This window comes from Solanum lycopersicum, chromosome 11 (genome assembly GCF_036512215.1).
Source record: "Solanum lycopersicum chromosome 11, SLM_r2.1".
Taxonomy (NCBI): Eukaryota; Viridiplantae; Streptophyta; class Magnoliopsida; order Solanales; family Solanaceae; genus Solanum; species Solanum lycopersicum.
Window position 1 is genome coordinate 4,860,835 of NC_090810.1, and position 20,029 is coordinate 4,880,863.

General features: G+C 31.6%; 3 protein-coding genes across 6 annotated transcripts; 2 read left to right on the top strand and 1 right to left on the bottom strand.

The window, feature by feature from the left end:
* Positions 1–6,173: 6,173 nt before the first annotated feature.
* Positions 6,174–8,961, top strand: LOC101258811 (F-box/FBD/LRR-repeat protein At1g13570). Of its 4 annotated transcripts, none has more exons than XM_010314376.3 (4): positions 6,174–6,411; positions 7,235–8,067; positions 8,186–8,308; positions 8,413–8,961. In XM_010314376.3, exons 1-4 carry the CDS (start codon positions 6,402–6,404, stop codon positions 8,707–8,709), a joined length of 1,263 nt encoding a protein of 420 aa, XP_010312678.1. In that variant the 5' UTR covers positions 6,174–6,401; the 3' UTR covers positions 8,710–8,961. The 4 variants fall into 4 exon arrangements, with proteins under 4 accessions (XP_010312678.1, XP_010312677.1, XP_010312679.1 ...); XM_010314375.3 differs by having other exon boundaries at positions 6,279–6,411; positions 7,235–8,037; positions 8,153–8,308; XM_010314377.3 differs by having other exon boundaries at positions 6,279–6,411; positions 7,235–8,037.
* A 3,440-nt stretch (positions 8,962–12,401) lies between these two features.
* On the top strand, positions 12,402–13,643 carry GGPS1 (geranylgeranyl pyrophosphate synthase 1). Its single transcript, NM_001247158.1, is given in 1 exon segment — positions 12,402–13,643. A coding segment is annotated over 1 exon segment (1,098 nt). The 5' UTR covers positions 12,402–12,449; the 3' UTR covers positions 13,548–13,643.
* Positions 13,644–14,148: 505 nt separating this feature from the next.
* DHAR2 (dehydroascorbate reductase) lies at positions 14,149–19,819 on the bottom strand. The gene is made up of 6 exons (NM_001247295.3): positions 19,566–19,819; positions 18,172–18,262; positions 17,908–18,051; positions 16,880–16,997; positions 15,392–15,532; positions 14,149–14,533 (listed from the first exon to the last, which is right to left on the bottom strand). Exons 1-6 carry the CDS (start codon positions 19,789–19,791, stop codon positions 14,447–14,449), a joined length of 807 nt encoding a protein of 268 aa, NP_001234224.2. The 5' UTR covers positions 19,792–19,819; the 3' UTR covers positions 14,149–14,446.
* Positions 19,820–20,029: the final 210 nt, after the last annotated feature.

Below are 20,029 nucleotides of genomic sequence, written 5' to 3' on the forward strand. Positions count from 1 at the left end.
CAACAATTGTATTTTGTTTCCCGATGCTTCTTAAATGAATGAATTACATCTTGTGCTAGATCGCTAATTAAACAAGTGTCTTATTGACAATTGTAATCATATGCCTCAATAAATAAATTTGAATTGTTTCTTTGAAGTACGATCATTTCAGATACAAAATCTCCTCCAGCAAAATCTTACGCTTCATGTGATAAAGATATGAATCCTTCTTCTTTCACTATGTTATCTCTTTGTTCGATACTAAATTAATATTATGAAATCATATCAACCGTCTTTAAATAGACTTGCTAATATAATTAAAAGATCTTTAAAATATACTTAACAACAATAATGTCAGTTTTATACCTTGATCTTAATTTCTAACATTATTTAATATCAAATTTTTTCCGATGTAAAACAATAATGTCATGTTATTATTCTTAGCTTATGGTTTTTTTATTCCTAACCAAGTGGCCATGCAAAATTGCAAAGTTGTACTAGTTATCTACATGATTAGAGTCTTAATAAATCCAATAATTAGGGACTAAACTCACATTTTTAAAGTTATTCCACATGCACCATACAATGTACTTCAACATAGCATATCATATCTCCACTTTCCCTCTACTTTCTGTATTTTTTTTTAATAAATAATAATTAGTAAAAATAAAGTCAAAGGCTAATTCAAGATCCATGGCATTTCTGTTAATAAATCTTAATTACAAGGACAAAACAGGAAGATCAAAACTGCGATACTTGCAAAGACTTTTTTTCCCATCTCTTGTGGGGCCTTAGTAAATGGGAAGTAGTTTTGAGATAAATTTGAAATTAATTGTTTGGTGAGGGTATTTTAGTAATTTCATAAATAAATTTATTAAATCTCACACTATTAGCAATTTTTTTAAAATAAAGAAAAATGACATAAAAGGTCTACTATTTAAGGGAAAATAATAAGAGTAATTAATACTATTTAAATTGACTAAATTTCTATAAAGAGAAATTAATTTTATTAATGATGTGAGCATGACATCATAATTGTTTAGGAAAATAAGGAAGTGGTCCTTTTGTATTAAAAAAAAAGGAAAAAAGGTGATTTTTTTTCTTAATTTTTATTCAATGGATTTTTCTCTTTTTTAAGAAAAAGGGAAATTTTGTAAAGAATAAAGAAATTGAAAGCGATTTTATATAATATAATTATATATTTACGTATGTATTTATTTGGTAGTTTCATATCATATTAATTTTATATATTTTATTCACCTTTCTCCAAAATATTTACTAGTTTAAATAAATTGTTATTGTTCTTTTATTTATTTTTTTCTAGTAAATTTTATATTTTTATATAACTTAAATTATCTGAATAAAAATGTTGACTACGATTACTTTGGAGTATATTTGAATTTAATGGTTAGTTGACTATAATTTTGTAATATTATGATAAAGTAATTTCATATCTAAACTTTGTTTGAATTTTGAAATTTTAAAATGACCAATTTTAATGAAAAAGAGTAATTAATATTTGGTCAAACAAACTCCTAAAAGGGGAAAATTGGTTTTAATTCTATTTGATGTGGAAAATAATGAAATTGTCCATTTGTATTTTTTTTTGGGGGGGGGGGGGGTTAATGTAATTTTAATAAATGAATTTTTCTTTTTTTAAAAGGGGGAAAAATATATGTGTATACTAATATTGGAAAAAGGAAAAATTTAAAGCAAAAACAAAAGAATTCAAAGGAGTCTTTCGTGTTGGTATTTCCTAAAAATTATTGTCAAAAATTATGTTTTTTCTTTAATAATAAATTTTCATATTTGAAACCTACCTAAGATAATTTGAGTATTTTTATATTTTACTTCAATTGATCGAAATATCTTATAGAGTTTTTCTATCCTTGTAAGAAAAAAACAAGGCTATATATATTATTATTTTTCACATATCTCACTAGTAAAATCACACTAAACATATTTTTACTATTAAAACTATATAAAAATTACTATAAATACTACCACAATAATTGACGATTTATAATTCCTATCTAGTAAAAAGCTAACAAAAAAAATATACATATTAGTTAAGCTATTCGGGGTTCTCTTTTACCAAAAAGAGGATCTAAGGGAATCCAAAGACCAAAAACATTTGAGGAGGAACAAAATATATATATATATATATATATATATATATATATATATAATTTTATAATTTAAATATTTAAATTAGATTTGTCAGTAAGTTGAAAGGTTGTCAAAGTATTTAGATTTGTTATATATATATAGAGTGAGATGCGCGTGTAAATTCTGAAAATAGAGAAAATTTCGTTGAAAAGTGTTGGTATGATTCAAATTAGTTAGAGGCTTGAAGTTTCAATATGAACTGTGAAAATCAAATGAAGTATTTAATTTGTAACTATAGACTACGAAAGTCGAAATGAGTATTTAATTTTCAACTATGTGAGTAGCCTTCGTTTTGTTAGTGTACTTTTGAATTTGGATGGAGATGTGACAATCATGCCAATACTATTTTGGACCATAAGAAAAAGCACATAGATTTTAGAGTGGTCATTCCTCTTAATTAATGCATTATGTTTTTTTTATTAGGTGTTCGTGTCACGATTAAAATTAAATTTTTTAAAGATTAAATTTAAAATTTTGGATCAATAGTGAAACAGTTTCATTACTGTATTACAATTCTTGCTGATCTCTTAGGTTATACTTTCTTTAACGAATTGTGAATTACAAATCATATGTCTATAATACCAATCCATTTTATTTTACTTTATAGTTTATACCAAACTTCTTAAACTATTTCATGTAAAAAAAATAAAAATCATTAGTACATCCACAATATGATGTGATATATACTAATAAAGTTGGTAAAAGGCTATAAAAGAAAGTGAGCTACAAGTAATGATGACATCAAGTCCAAACACTTTTGGCCTTTGGATTCTTGATTTTCTTAGTGCATGGAATCTAAAAATAGGGTAGGTATAAATATTTATAAAGTTTCATATGATAATCAAATTATCGAAATTTAAAATCTTCACTGAATATCGAATGATCAATTCTATTTAATATATCATTTATCATATGTATATATGAGTAATATAAATAAGTGGACGAGTGATTTAGATGTTTTGATTGACACGTGACACTTAACTTATTATGATTTATATTAGAGTTTGAAAATAGACTCCTATATGAAAACCTTTAACATATTAAATATTGAATGACTTGTAAACTTATATTGTCAACATATTATTTTTGCATTAATACGTTAATAAATTACAGTAATTATAATTTATAGTATCTTTCGAACCTCGTAAGAAAAGAAAAAAGTCCTAATTAAAAGAAACTTTACTTTTTTCACTTTAACAATATGGTTGTGCTACCTAGTAACAGAAAGTGAGGCACTGAATATATTTAGCCAAAAAGTGTTTTGTATACCTTTTATTTTTCTGTTTTATTTCGTCTTTTTCCTCAACAGAATTTCAAGTCAATCATATATTTAAAAATAATGAAAAAGGATAAAAAAATGTCTATAAATTATGTGAGATAATTTTTATTTATTTATTTATGATTTGATCTAAAAATATTCTTGCCGCTGATATTTGATATTATAGCCTAAAAATACTATTCTAAAAAAAGAAAATGAATGTAAATATGAGGAGAATAAGAGATGGATAATATGAAAAAGAAATGTATGTATAAAAATATTATTATCTTTTATTTCCTCATCAAATCAGTGAAAGTATCAATAAAATCTACAAATAAATTTCAAAGTTAATTCCGAAGCGACTAAACTTACTAAAGTTTATAAATTTGAGAAAATTTCATAAATAGCAAACGTAATAAGACTCTATATCTATAATTTCGATAATTGCGCTTCATAACTATAATTTCTTTTGATATGGAGGCGGCGGTTGTATATTTCTGTCTGTTTGTATTTTCGCTTGCGAATATATAAATATGGTAAGTATATACAAATTTTGTATTTATCCATTTACGAATTTTTCAAAATTCGATTTGTACATTTCGCTAACCAATATATCAATAGGTTAATTTATTATACAAATAGCTAGAGTAAACGTATACAAAATTTTAATTTTATACAATCAAATTATAAAATTTCTGAATTTATACAAATAAAAGATAATAATAAAATTGTGTAAAACTATAACTGTGAATTAAAATTTTCCTAAACAATAATATGATTTAAATGTAATGTATGTTACTCTCCACAATTTTCCCTATAAATTTTGATGATAGCCTCCAAATGGGCCATTTCTATGGCCCAGCCCACACTTAGCTCCTCTTCCTTTGTCAAAAAGGAAAAATTAAAAAATGTGACAAACATTAATATACATTTTAAATAAGAAAAAATTAGCAAATTAGTCAAAATCAATAACTTAATTAATAAAAAATTCATTACTTTAAAAATATAGTTAAAATTTCAAAAACGTTATTATTTTGAAAAAGAATATGTATCCTAATAAATTCTTATTTTATCTCCTAAAAAAATAATTTATTTATATTTCTATGTATATCCATAGTTCACTTTTCCTAAATTATTTTAATTATAATAATTATAGAATAACTAACAAATTTAATTTTACATATAAATACCCATAAAAGTTATAAATATTAAATAGGAAATCTTAAACAAGGTTCTAGCACCATGCCAAATGTGTCCGAAGATGAAGAGCAAAGCAAACGAAGCATGCCCAAAAGTAAACCAACCCCTTGGTATTACACTCCGTTACGTCTAGGCATGTTTTATGTGATTGATTCCCTCATGTTTATCCTTATTAATATTTCATCTTTCATCAATATTTCTATATCACAAATATTCTGTATTTTCTTTTAAATTTCTTTCAACTTAAGATTTTTAGGAGTAATTTTTGTAATTTGATTCATTAGATATATCTGTATATATATATATCATCTATTTTTATAGGCTTTCGATAGAAGAATTATTTATTTCTACATTACAATGACTATAGTTATTAAAAAAAAAAACAGAAAACAATACAAGAAGAACATGAGCAAAAGGAGAATGAGATTTGTGTGATTGTCTAGTTTGTATATAGTAAAATACTTATATACATAGATATTTGTATTGTAATATCAACACATGTTGAAATGGTGATCTGTGAATACAAGTATATTTGGATATATAAGTAATCTATCCAAATTGAAAGGTTGATTAGGCAATACATGTATAATTGTGTACATTAATACTATATTTATTTAAACAATTACATGAGTTAACACCAGGCCTCGAGTATTGTAGAAAAAAATAACTAAAAAGAGATTGATGTTTGTTAATTTTTTCAATTATTTTATACAACCGAATCTTACACAGCTTGCTACCTACACATTCTATTATTTTTTTAAAAAATTTGTATCTGAGTTGTCAAATGTATCTATCTTTTGCTTAACAACAATGTATTCATATAAAATTTTGAATTTATACAATCAAAAATCAAATTATACATATTCTGAATTTATACAATTCAGATAAATATCAAAATTTAAAATTATGCAAAAATATACCTGCGGATTTAAAATTTCTCCAAACCGTAGCTATAACATCTAATATGGTTAAATTAAATGTTTGTTATTTTCCACAAACTTTCCCTATAGATTTTGATTATAGCCTCCAAATGGGCCTTTTTTAAAGCACAACCCACACTTAGTTCTCCTTCTACCTTCATTATAAAAAGGGAAAAGGAATAAAAATGACCTTAGTTTATAGTTTGACTCAAAATTATCTTTGTCGTTAATATTTTGATTCAAAAATTTCCTTGCAGTTAATACTATGTTTTATCTTTTAAAATACATTTTCTTCTTCATTAAATTATTATAAAAAAACCATGTTCTTGTTTTTTTCTTTTAAAAATCACTTTAAAAAATAAAAATATAGGAAATACTTTTTTTTCTTAATCCCATCCTATCAATTAAAATCGAATAACTTCATGAACCCTTTCAATATATAATATATGTCATATATACAAGATCATTGTATATCCATCATTAATTTGTATTTATATAACGAGAAATATAATTGTAATAAAATAAGAAATATTCTTTATTTTTTTCTGAATTGAAATACGATAAGCATTTGCTAATTTAAAAAAATATTATTAGAGGTAGAATGTGTTAAAAAGAAAATAAATACTATGTATACTTGAAAAAATAGCATGTTTTATCCAAAATAACAATCTGAACATTTTTGGATCACAGTATTAGCTAAAAGAATATTTTTTGACCAAACTATAAACAGAGAACATTTTTATTCCTTTCTCGAACAATTTTAACCTTTTCCCTTATAAAAATAGCAAAAAGAAAAAGAAGAAACTTTCCTCTTTCTGTGAAAGCTGAGGTTCCTCAGTTTTGCAGCAAAAAATTCTCTAATTATCCCAATCAACATGAATCAAGGTATGCAAATGCTCTCTTTTTTTTTTTTTTGTTTTTTGGATTATGAAAGTGGGTTTGAGTCTATACTTGCAGTTATTTACTAACCTGAAGTGGAAATTTTACTATTCATACATGAAATTTGAAGTTTAAGAATTTGATTTAGTAACTTAGATTCCTCATTTTATGAGTTGTATCTGTCAATGGATACTAAAAAAGTTCAATTTTTACTCCTATTATGTAGTGGAAGAAGAAGACAATAAAGAAAGAAAAAACCATGCTTTGAGAATTTGGGGTTAATCATGAAGTGAGTCTCAAAATGTGTTGAGCACTTCACCTAGCTTAATGTTCTAACACATACTTTTCGGAAGAAGCGACACTAAACAATTAACAATTGATATTTCACTTTTATGGTAAAAAATAAATAAATGAAAGTTCTTTGTTCATATATTTGCCATTCGTGCTTATAATGATTAGTGTTTGTATTTTTTCTTCCGTTGCGCCTTTTTTCATTAAAGCCTATGCTTTATTTGTACTTTAACGCTTAAAGCGTGTTGTGCTTTTTGGTTTTTGATAACACTTGTAGAAGCACCTTTAGTTTGTTCATTTTGTGCACAATAGGATGTGTAGGAGGAGAACTGTGAGGTTAAGAAAATGCTAGGTAATATCTATTTATCTGCCTAGGATTTGGTGGGCAGTGATGCAGAGTTACACGATATTCATGTGTTGGTGGGAGGTATGAGATATTTAGTATAAGGTGGCTCGGACATCACTGTTGTTAATGATAAGACACCAGTAAAATTAAGGGACTAATTTGATTGTTTTTTTCTCCATATTCTTCTAACAGATGAAACAAGATGTGTCATTGAAGGTGATAGTGAAGATAGAATCAGTGGTTTACCAAAAAATGTTATTGATCATATCCTTGAGTTCATACCAGTTAAAGATGCAGCAAGAACTAGTATTTTGTCTCGAAAGTGGAGATATATTTGGGCGACTTTTCCAGAGCTGGTGCTGGATAACGGCTTCCGTCAAAATTTTATAGGAAAGCTCAAATCCGACTTCACAGAAGCGGTAAATTGTATTCTGTTACTGCATATGGGGGACATTGTGAAGTTTGTTCTTGACACGAAAGGAGTTTTTACTGCAAAATCTTCATATGCAATTATCGATAGATGGATTCTTTATGTCACTAGAAATGGAGTCAAGATGCTAACTCTTCGCACTTCAAATGATGATACCTATACTCTGCCCTTATCTATTTTTAATTGTTCAACCTTGACATATTTGGAACTTTCTAACTGTGTCTTCAAACCACCCAATCCCTTTATTGGTTTTCAGAATCTTATTGCCCTTCATCTCAAAGGGACAACCTTTGTGCCAGCCACATCGTTTTGTGTTATCAAGGCTCCCCTTCTTGCCAAATTGGATTTGATCTTGTGTCGTGGTACGCAATACCTAAACATTGTTTCACCAGGACTGAAGTTCCTGGTCTTTCGTGATAGTCACTCATATCTCGTGCTAGATTGCTTTATGAACTGCAAGAATATAACACTGTTAAAGCTTGAATTTAACGGAGTGGTTGATGATCGAACAAATGATAAAAGATCAACTTTGGAGAAGCTTCTTGTTAGCTCTCCTGCACTTGAGGTACTCCGTTTAGATTCATTCTTTGTTGAGGTACGATATTGACTACTTGTTTCACTTTGATATCTTATACTGATGGTAGTTTTGTATGATTCTAATTATTGTGTTTTCTTCAAAGCTTTTGAGTGCACGCATTGTTCCGAATTTGCAGCCTTCTACACTCAGCTGCTTGTGGCATCTACATTTAGGTGTAGACTTCAGCAAAATGTGTCACATTTCTTATGTCCTGCAGTTAATTAAGAGTTCCCCCAATTTGAGGAAACTCCATATTTCGGTAAGAAAAGAAAATCTATGCACCATCTGGTACATTTTTGCATTTCTTAATTTGTGAACATGAGAATCTAAAATAGCTTGGCGTTTTCTTCATGTACATATTAGGTCCATGCTACCAGTGACGATGCCGAAGCAATCTTGAAGTATCTTGATACACCATCCTGCCTGGAACAACCACTCGACAAGCTAGAGCACGTTGCCATCAACTGTTTTAGTAGTTCAAAAGCTGAACTGCTTTTTGTAAAGCTATTGCTTTCTCGCAGTCCATCTCTTTTAAAGATGTGCATTGACCAGCTTGCAGATATAGACATTGATATTGCCTTAGAATTGATGCGTTTCCCCAGGGCATCTCCAAGAGCAGAGCTATTCTATTCTCGATACAAGGATAACTCTGTGATTTGAGTGATGTAAGGCAGACTGATGTTTATCTGTTGTCAATTAGTTTTGTTAATCAAGGTAAATATGTTCTTCACTAGATGTTTTGGAAGCTCGGTATGCTTCGATGTGTTTGCTACGATTAGCAGTCTTTTTGCTATATTTCTTTGTATTCTACTTCTGATTCAAGTTGCACTGGGTATTTAGAAATAGGATGTTTGAATATTTGCTGAAAGTGTTTTTTTGTTCACAGCATTGTATATATTGCTAGTTAAGCTTCTTGTCACTGTTGTATAGATTGTTGTGCTATACAACTCACTTGCTCCAGGTCTAATTTCCTTGAGTTATCGGTACGAGGCAGGGATAATGACATGATACACTCTACTATCCCCAAACCTCACTTGCGGGATTTGATTGGGTATGTTTGTTGTTTTGAACAGAGAAGGCTCTTGTGGGAAACATATGAAGCCAGACTGTTCAAGTGTTACTAGTTGCCAATGCTGTGAAGTGTTTTTGGGCCAATAGCCACATTTGTTTGGGACATTACTTTCACGTATGATTACTGAACTTTACTCGATTATTAGTCTTAGATTGTTCAAGTAGTAGTATTGACTTAACTCATCTTTGGAGAACCGCGACCCGTTTTCTATAGCATATGTTTTGTGGGGGTGTTGGATCATAAAAAGACAAGGTTTCTAGAATTCTAAGATATCTAATGAAATCGGTGATAGGATAGAGATTTTCTCCAAAGAGAGAGAAATCTTTAATATCTAAGGTTTCTTTTTGTTTCATTATAATCGTGATTGAAAATTGTTTGATTGTCTTTTTATGAAGAAAAGTCGAAATAGAATTAACTTAAACTTAGACATATTATTCGAAATCTCAATGAAGTTAAATTACTTTAATGTGACAAAATATTTTTATTTAGTTATGAAGTAGATAAAGTTTGATGATCATACATAAAATTAATATATATGAAAAATATCTGAATAATTTAATGTTAAAAAATCATTAATTACGACAAAAACAATGAGAACTTAATAAACAAGTAGAAGCATATTCTTAAGATCAATCTATTGGATAACACATCCTCATATTTACACTTACAAAGACTAATAAAAAAACTCACAGAAATGATATAAACACTAATCAAAGGGCGTAGACGTGTAGTATGACAGATGAAATCTCTTCTTCTTTAATCGAAAGATATCGCTATTGAGTCCTAGTTAAGACTGATAATATCTTTGATAGAGAGCGTTTTTCTTTACTAGATCATACACTAATAATTTCGAATTAATCAGATAAGTAAAAATTCAAATATCATTCATATCGTTATATTATACGTTTTTTTGTATTTTAATTTTATGTGTTCCAACTTCCAAATATTATTCTAGTTTTCTACAAACATATATACTATTGTGGATTATTATTGTCCACAAATCTTGATTAACATTACAAAGTCAAGATGATATTGATAGTGCATAAAGTTTGATTAAATATTATTCAAGTTTTGAATTTTCAATATAATGTGTTCCTCACTTTATGTTATGCAGTTTACTTGTACAAATTCATATCAAATCAAACTCGTGAATAATATTTTTTAAAGTCCAAATTCCTCCACCCTTGTTCTTGAGGCCCCCCCCCCCACCCCCCACATCTCTTTTGGATATCCAACAACAATAATAACATATTCAGTATAATTTCACAAATGAAGTCTGAAAAGAATGAAGTGTTCACAACCTTTAAAGAGGTGACTTCCGATAGATCATACATGAATCAAGTAAGCATATAGCAAACATAATCGATCTACGTCTACCACGCAATATTATTCTAATATATTCCTTTTCGCTTGCTCACAAGACTTCCTCTTTATTTTAATTTTTTTAAAAGGGAGATATAAATCAAGTAAGTATTTAGATTATCTCTCAAACTTATCTAAAATAGCACACACATCTCGTACTTCATTCTTTTTCACTACAAAAAAAAATACAATTTTCGTAATAAAAAGCAAGTAAAATAGCTAAAAGTCACACCTTTGAATTATGAATTATTATCACTCGATTGACTTGAAAAAACAACAACAACGATCAGTATGATCCCCTCATAAGTGTGATCAAATCTGAAGATAGTAGAATACACGCATACCTTACCTCTACTTTGTTATTATCGTAGAGATAGTGCTCGTGTTGCATACACCCAAGTTGCTGAAGGGTTTATATTTTCGAAATTGACGATAGTATTTTGCTGACGACTCGAATTTCTCTCTCAAACATAGCCAGTACCAACAAAATTGTCTTCATATGAGATAATGATAGAAAAAGGACCACTTCATATTATTAGAATAATATCATTTTTTTTTTCTGGTTTGTTTCTAATAATAAAAAAAATGCTTAATTTTCATGCTGTCTTGTTTATATGATTCTAAAAATTTGATGCTTCCCAAGGAACATCTTTGTATTTTGGGAGTTTGTAAATCTATTGTTTATTTAGTTGAGTCCGGAGGTATAAAATATTGATAAAAATTTCAAAAAGGTATATAAAATTTTATATTAATCAAAACGGCAAAATCCCTGGAACAACAGCGATTTCCTCCGCCGAAAAAAAACGATTTTCTTGAATTTTTTTTTTAAAAAAAAATCACGTTTTGCAAAATCGCTGCAGTAGTAGCGGTTTTGCTTTTTACGACAGAGGAAATCGCTGTTGTTCCAGCGGTTTTGCCGTTTTGGTTAATATAAACTTTTATATGCCGTTTCAAAATTTTTATTAATATTTTATACCCTTTAAGCTCCGGACTCTTATTTAGTTTGTCTATGCAGGCTATGGAATCTTTGGAACTTGCTTCTTCCTTTCTATTTTTAACAATTTTTTCTTTTCGTTACTTGCTGATATCCTTGTAAAAATACTAAAAACGCATTCGATATTTACATAAAATCAAGTTAACATCAACTATAATTAAGGAACGATTTGATGTGAGAAATTAAAAACATGCTATAGATTCATTGAGTTATTATACCCACGATGCGTAAAAATTGCAAGTCTATCCACTTGGAATCAGACATGTGATATTTGAAGTGAATGCGGAAACTCAAATATATATAATCGAAGTTCAATCATTTTTGCATGGACTTCTTTTATTGAAGTTCGTCCATTTTTGTCTGAACTTCAGCTATATATAACTTCAAACGCCAGAGTTGGTAACTGTTAAAGATTTTAAAGATGAATACAAGTCAAATAGCGGCCGTAAAATTTTGACCCACAGGCCACAAGTATAACACCAGACTCACTGCCAAATTGGGTACATATAAACACAAATTTAAGTAGACTATGAGTTTTCTGGTCCCATCATATTAATGGTGCAGTAGCCACCAAATTTTTTTAAACTAAACTTTGAATATAGAATATGGACTTGTTGTAAATTGTGCTGAAACTTCCTAGAAATATAACCTTTTTTTATGATTGTGGTGTCCGGACTAGCTTTCTTGCCCCTCAACTAATTTCACGGTATACCTGTTATCTTCCACCAGCAATATGGTATCAGGTAACCCTGTACACGAAGGATAAGACTAGGACAGATGGGAAGAAACGTATTTCTGCATAGAACTCACTAAAGTCCAAGTCTTTAATTAAAGGAATAATTATAAACCTATGCAAGAGGAATAAAAGCATCACTTACCTATATAAAAGTGCTATATAAGAATGACCTTGTTCCTTCACCACTAACACCATTGCCATAATAATTTTCTTCAAAATTCCTAAAAACTCATACAATGGCATTTTTAGCTACCATTTCTGGCCTTGACAATCTGTTCCTTTCTAATACCCCAAACAATAACTTTGCTTTCAGTAGAAAACTCCCACCAAGCCAATCTTACAGTTTCCTTCACAAGAAAATACACGCTAGCGATGTTGCGAACTCGTTCCAAACTTTTCAAGTCAAGGAACGAGATGTTTCATCCAAGGCAGAGAAATTCATCTTGCCTGAGTTTGAGTTTCAAGAATACATGGTAACGAAGGCAATCAAGGTAAACAAAGCACTAGATGAAGCAATACCAATGCAAGAGCCTATAAAAGTTCATGAAGCCATGAGGTACTCACTTCTAGCTGGAGGAAAACGTGTCCGGCCGATCCTCTGCATGGCTTCTTGTGAAGTTGTAGGAGGGGATGAATCCTTAGCTATACCTGCAGCTTGCGCAGTTGAGATGATCCATACCATGTCACTCGTCCATGATGATCTTCCCTGCATGGACAACGATGATCTACGTCGTGGCAAGCCCACGAACCATAAGGTTTTTGGAGAAAACACTGCAGTTCTTGCAGGGGATGCACTTTTATCTTTGGCCTTTGAACATGTGGCTACCAAGACTCAGAATGTGCCACCCCAAAGAGTGGTCCAAGCCATTGGGGAATTGGGTTCAGCTGTTGGCTCAGAAGGGCTCGTGGCAGGGCAAATTGTGGACTTGGCGAGTGAAGGAAAACAAGTTAGCCTAACTGAACTGGAGTACATTCACCACCATAAGACGGCGAAGCTTTTGGAGGCTGCTGTGGTTTGTGGGGCAATAATGGGGGGAGGAAATGAGGTTGATGTGGAGCGAATGAGGAGCTATGCTAGGTGCATTGGACTGTTATTTCAAGTGGTAGATGATATTCTTGATGTTACCAAGTCATCAGATGAGCTGGGAAAGACAGCGGGTAAGGACCTAATAACAGATAAGGCTACATATCCTAAGTTGATGGGGCTAGAAAAGGCTCGACAATATGCCGGTGAGCTGATGGCTAAGGCCATGAATGAGCTAAGCTACTTCGACTATGCAAAGGCAGCACCTCTTTATCATATTGCTAGTTATATTGCAAATCGACAGAATTGATAGGCTGAATAGTTCATGATGAAGACGCTGTATATACCTTAAAGAATTGTCTGTATAAGTAAAGGTAAGTATGATGGAACTGATCTTTGTGTCGTATTTCTTCTTATGGTAACAGGTATAGATATGAAACATGCCATATAAATAGGGTAAGTTCATCAAGTTGGATCATGTAGGCATCGTTTGTCATATGTTAGTCACCAGTTTTCTCAAACATCTATGCAATTCCAATAACAGATCATCAGCTCGAAAGCTTGTAACAGAAGTATTTCAGCCCAATAGAATTGCACATGAACTATGAGTACAACATATAAAATAAATAAAACACAAGAAGTTTTCACTACTTAATCTGTTCTAAATTCTTTTCTATAGTTGTAAAAAATAAAAGGGTAGTCAGGTGCACGAAGCATCCCACATTCATGCAAAGGGCTGCACCCCAATCGATATAGAAATTATCGCAGTACACAAAACTACCCTTGGCAAACAAACTTCATGCAGCAAGGAATAAGTTCCAACTGATTGCAAGTTCGCAGTCTCTCTATTGATAAAGAGGAACATGTTTTCACTGGAAACTACTAATCTAATTAGATCCCTAGCAGATATATTCATCACATGACTAAAGTTCGACTATTAAACGTGAATTCTACACCAATTGATTAACATTAATGTTCTGCTATAACATTCCTGATCTGAAAAAGTAAGAATTTTTGCATATGCACAAGCCTTAGGAAGTATGTATTACATATATAACTCAGGCTATCATTCAGTCTAACAAGGATGAGTATGTGTTTTAATAACAATATACAGGGCAAAGAACTGTCTTACAGCCTTCCAAATGCTAGCTTACTATACCTTGCGACAAAAACCTAATCCTCAGAAATGCAAAAGATGATATAGTTTGTCTAACCCATGACTTTTGGTCGCCAACCCTCAATGACATCCTCTTTTAGTGCCCGCGTGTTGATGAATGATTCCCTGGAGAATATACTCTGAGCACAAAATAAATTCAGGTATTAGAAACTATCTAGTTGGCAACTGTCTCACCAGACCTATAAATGCATGTATAACTATTATCTACCAAAAAAGAATTCCATTGACTCGTCAATGATCTTTCCTTATTTATTCTCTTTTATTCATCTTTTTATCTGTTAGGGTTTGGAGGAGGAGGAGGAGAATTTTAGGAGGTACAGGAAGAAGAAATGGTGTAAAGAAAGCATATTATCTCTGATCCACATTCTGTTGTCCTTAATTCTTTTTCTCCATGCACCTCCAAATACTTCCGAGTCAAAGCCAAAGCAAATTTTAGGTTTAAGTGGGCCTTTAGGATCTCCAATAAGACAAAAAATCCTCATCTAAATCTAATGAATGTTGCACATGCACAAATATATCAGAAGTTTAGAACTTGAAATTATTCCTAGCCAATAAAAATGAATGAAACTACATAAAACTGAACCTGAGGGGTCAATTTTCTACAAATGACAATTGCCTGTTGTTTGTATTTTAAATCTATTAACTGAGACACTGAAACTAATTCTTAGGATATAAAGGGAGATGACAACAATTCTGAGGTAAGGCCATAAATCTCAACTTTTGAGACTGACAGATAAAAGAATAAACAAAGTCGAGATTGCAAATATCTATAGATTGATCATCTTCATTCATGGGTAATGGAGACTACTTAGCAATTACTGGGAGACGAAGCAAAGTTAAGGATCCTAAAGCTGACATAGCAAGCAATTGCTGCATCAACTGAACAAGGATCTCTATGCACGGAATAGTATTAAGAACAAAAAATGAATAAACAAATAAAGTTAACCTAAAGAAGGAACTGCATAAGCTTCGGATACCTTCATGTATGATTTCATGTAGGAAAGTGAATCTGGAATAGACCAATTCTTATAGTTCCCCAAAGCTATTTCTAAATGATATAGCTTTGGTCCAAGCGACAAATCAGCAGCAGATACCTCATTTCCGTTGATAAATGGACCCTTCAGTTGAAAACAAAGAATAACTTCGTCAACAGTAGCCAGAAAGCTGGAATAGAAAAAAATCTAAAATTAAACTATTTGAGAAAGATATGCATAATGTGGATTTTCACATTCGTGTAATTCAGCAAATTCACAATTGCCACAAACCAAGACACTTGTTTCTCCTATTCAGATTTTTAAATAAAGATACTCTCTTTTTCATCAATAACAAGGGCTTCAATAAAAGATGTTTTGCCTTTCACAGAAAGGGAGAAAACAAAATGTCAAGTATAGTTGAAGGTCGTGGCCACCAACAAGTACTGTATCAATCAACTCGAGCTTAATTTGGGTTTTTTTATTATTATTTGAAATTAGTAATGTTGTATTCCCCAGCATTAAGAATATGTTGGTGACCCAGGCTTGCCTAGTGCAGGCTACCTCTCCTGTGTGACCTGCAAGCTATTGCATAGGAGCGGGGGTTTTACCCTGTGCGCACCCAAAGGGTAACGCTTGCGGATTTCCCTTGTCATAAAAAAAAAGGATATGCTGGTGACCTTCAAAAATACGCAAATAAAAGAGACTAGGAAGGCTAATTACAAAGATCCTAGTATATCTACTAGTTGCTCTACCTCCTCTATACATTCCTCTTTTATTCATCCTTGATCTTTCTCCTTGTTTTCTTCCTGAAATACCACTATTAGAGATACTAGCAGCGTTGATGCTAGCTAGCTTTGTTTTCGATTTGGAGAAGATTAAAAGAAAGAAAAAAAAATTGAGGTAAGAAAAATGAAATGTGTGTCTCAGCCCAATTTCTTCAAGCATGCTGATTTATTGATTTCCTGCAACGGTCAAACTAGGCTGAAGCAGATCCAAGATTTGCCCGAGCTATGTAACCCAACAAATAGCAACTAAAAGAAAAGTGAAAACCACTTTTATTTAACTTCAGCAGCAGCGTTTTAGAAGCAAAAAACATAACATAGTGACAAGATCCATGAGGCTTGAAGTGAAAAGCGAGAAGTTAAGTGTGCGCCTCATAAAAGTGAAGCACGTAATCTACAAAAAAAAATTGAAGTCCCATACATATTTGAATTTAGTACTATCATAGTCAAGTTTCAATTAAAATAACTAATTTAACATCCAATATATAATAATTTAATCCAACTCCTCAAAGTGAGATTCAAGAATTGACCGTTTCTCATTTCAATGTTGGCCACTTATCTTCACACATAAAGCAACAAACACATTGTTTCACAACACTTCTTTGCTTATCACTACAATGTACATTTTCCTCAGATTCAAGCAGTGATCAATTTGTGAATCTTGGCAAAGGCAAATAAATTTGGTTAATACCGAAAAACAAGCACTTACATTTTCTTTAAGGTAATCATTGAAAGCTGTCAGCTCATCAAGTAAAGCCTGCTCTGTTCCATCACCGGAGTCTTTGCTTTTCAGGAAAGCAACAAACTTGGGGAAAATCTTTGATCCGCTACAAGATTATAAAAGATAATGAGAAACAGTTGTGCACTATAAATGATTAGTAATTAGATTTTTCATAGGCAGACACAATATGAATTAGCAGCATTAACTATGGCTACAAAGTGAAAGCTAATCACAGATACATACATCTCGGTCTGGAACAGTGGCAGTAAAAACGTTATTTTGCAACCTTACGACTGTGAACCAGCTTTTACTATTTATTCAGGACAACAATTCAATGTAATCAGAACAATGCTTTTGACTGTGGATGAACAATAAAACTGCTGTCAAGAGTGATGAGAAGGGGATGCCATGTCTCTAAGTCAAAGCAAGGAAGGGCCTGTTTGACAGCTATGACTGAATTACAACTTATATGTAACTTGAAAGCTAACAAAGCCCAAAGGATAGGATAGCTCGTTCTATGAAAACTTCAAAGATTAAATTAAATGTATAGAAGGACTTGGTTTTTGCCTTTTTGGTATAGCTTTGTTTGGCACACATCTGTAAGAAATTATCTTGTAAACCCTCAGATATAACAAGTGGTAAGGCAAAGTCCCCTTCTTCTTTCTTAAGTCTACTTTCATATCTACTAGAAGTGCCCAACCTAGTTCTTTTTTTCTTCAAAAAAAAAAAGATCAATGCATTTAAAAAGTGTGGTACATAATGGAACAAAAACACAACTATGTCACTCAAGGGGTCAAAAGATTTGAAAGACTGATCAAAGATTCAGAGAACATTCAACTCCTGTTATTGATTGAAATAATCATATAACAGCTAGAAATGAACAGAAAAGACTTATTTCTGAAAGGATTGTCAAAATCAAAATGTAGAATTCTTTTCAGTAAGAAGTTATATATAACCATGCATGCCTATTTTGAATGAGAAAACTGTATGTCAATAATAGCAACAGGTAAACCCACACGGAAGCCTTCTCAGGAGGAGTTGTCAGCGGAGGTTTGGGGAACTTCTCCTCCAGTGCCTGTGAGATGACATCTGAATCTGGCACCCATTTCTCGTCAAGCTTAATAAGAGGAACTTTACCTTCAGGGCTTATCTTCAAAAACCTAGATAAGTTGTTATCAAAAGAATTTCAATTACTTCCAAAATTTGCAGCTTGAAAATAAAACTAATCTATCATCACTTGTGGCAACAAGAGACTTAGACGAACGGGTATTCAAACTAACCAGTCAGGCTTGTTACTCAAGTCAACAAACTTCATGTCATATGGAAGGTGTTTCTCCTCCAACGTAAGCAAAACCCTCTGGGTGAATGGGCCTGAATGAGAAAATGAAAGCATTGTTACACCAAAATCTCAACTTAAAATGTTGTTCTTTTACTAATGCCACTAGTGTAACAATTTGTACCTATTATTTAACAGGCTAGTCTATAAGAAAAAGGTTAATTAATGGACATGTTCAAACTACAATTCGCCAATAAGCACTGCATGTACTACATTTGCCACCGGCAAGAGAAATTCTAACAGAAAAATTGCAACTTTGAAGTTCCTATTTAATTTCCCTCTACTTGCACAAGTCCAACCCCATCTATGCTGAGCTTCACAAAGCATAACCGTTCTCAAACCCAGATAAAGGAGGAGAATTGTGTAGGCTAATGACTAGTATAAAGCGAAATGGAAACAGATCACTGAATACGCGTTTGAATAAAGTGAAATGGATACAAACAATTCAAAACCAACCCCAACTAGTTAGGTAATATGGCCTAATTGTTTGAGTGTGTTGCTACCTATAGTATTATGTTGTATTGTTACTTTAATATAATATTCATTTTGATTGTTACTTCAACTATACTACGTTGTATCACTAAATTTATCGTTATGAAGTCTCATTTTATGTAATGACTGATTCGGTATGACCTCTTACGTTGATATTTTTTTCTCATTTTGCCTTTGCTTATTATTTAATAATCCCATTTACTCTGTGCACTACTTTTTTAGAATAACTCTACCTTGTTATAATTTTGTAAGTTTGCACGTCATATTACTGATACGTGACATTATGCAAGGACGGGAAATGATATGATCAATCCAAATATCGTATTCAGTAGGATGTGTTATAAAACATGCAACAACCATCCAAACAACCTATGAAGGGTAGTCAAAAAATTCATCACTACCAAAATTTTTCTAGGGAACGAAAATATACTCATAAAAACACTAAATTTTAGTGCAAAATGAACATGCATCAAACATGAACTCCAAGAATGTCAGCACTTATAGAGATATCAACGAAATAAAGCTACGAAATGTGCAATTCTCAAGAGAAAACATACAGTCACCGAGCTTATTTGGGGTTGTAATTGATTGTTTGAAACAAACTTCATATGGGGTGTCGACTGAAACCACTGATACAGTGAAAGCTCCTCTGGGTGCTCTAAACTTGGTGGAATTGGTAATGAAAAGTTGTTCATATTCTTAAAAAACACTAACTTTTTAGTATAATCATGAAATGTTACGCTGCCTTTACAATCCCAAATGAACTCCAAGAATATCAGGATTAAGAAGGATATCAATGACATAAAAGCTAAGTAATTGCGCAAACTTTCAAAAGGAGAGACATACAGTCACCGAGCTTGTTAGGAGTTGTAATTGATTGTTTGACGCATACTTCAAGAGGGGTTTCGATTGAAGCCGCCATTGATACAGTAAAACCTCTTCTGGGTGCTCTGAACTTCGTGGAATTGGAGGTAAAAATGGTGCTTTGGCATCGAGGTAGTTGAATGCCCGCAAGGTGTTTGATAGAAGTCGCAAATGAAGCAGCTGACGGTGTTATCTTTGCGGTCGACATGTTGCTCCTTACGGATGAAGTGACAATTAGCAAATGGTATGGTGTGGAATTCAATTTTATCTCTATAAGGGCATTTTTGTCTTTCTCTCATAATCGCGGTATTTTCAATTGATTTCACGTTACATCACCCGATTTTTTTACATTTCACTTAATTTCACGGGATGTTCATCGGTTTCAATTAAGCCTTCTAAGATCTAAACTTTGATGTGTTTCATGGATATCAACTTTCTCGACTAAT

Coding starts and splice junctions, on each gene's coding strand:
- DHAR2 (NM_001247295.3), bottom strand. CDS start 19,791: ATGTCGACCGCAAAGATAACACCGTCAGCTGCTTCATTTGCGACTTCT. Junction 18,052..18,171: donor TTGAGTAACAAGCCTGACTG/GTTAGTTTGAAT, acceptor CAACTTATCTAG/GTTTTTGAAGATAAGCCCTG. Junction 15,533..16,879: donor ATGATTACCTTAAAGAAAAT/GTAAGTGCTTGT, acceptor TTTCAACTGAAG/GGTCCATTTATCAACGGAAA.
- LOC101258811 (NM_001403483.1), top strand. Junction 8,068..8,152: donor TAGATTCATTCTTTGTTGAG/GTACGATATTGA, acceptor TTTTCTTCAAAG/CTTTTGAGTGCACGCATTGT. Junction 8,309..8,412: donor TGAGGAAACTCCATATTTCG/GTAAGAAAAGAA, acceptor TGTACATATTAG/GTCCATGCTACCAGTGACGA.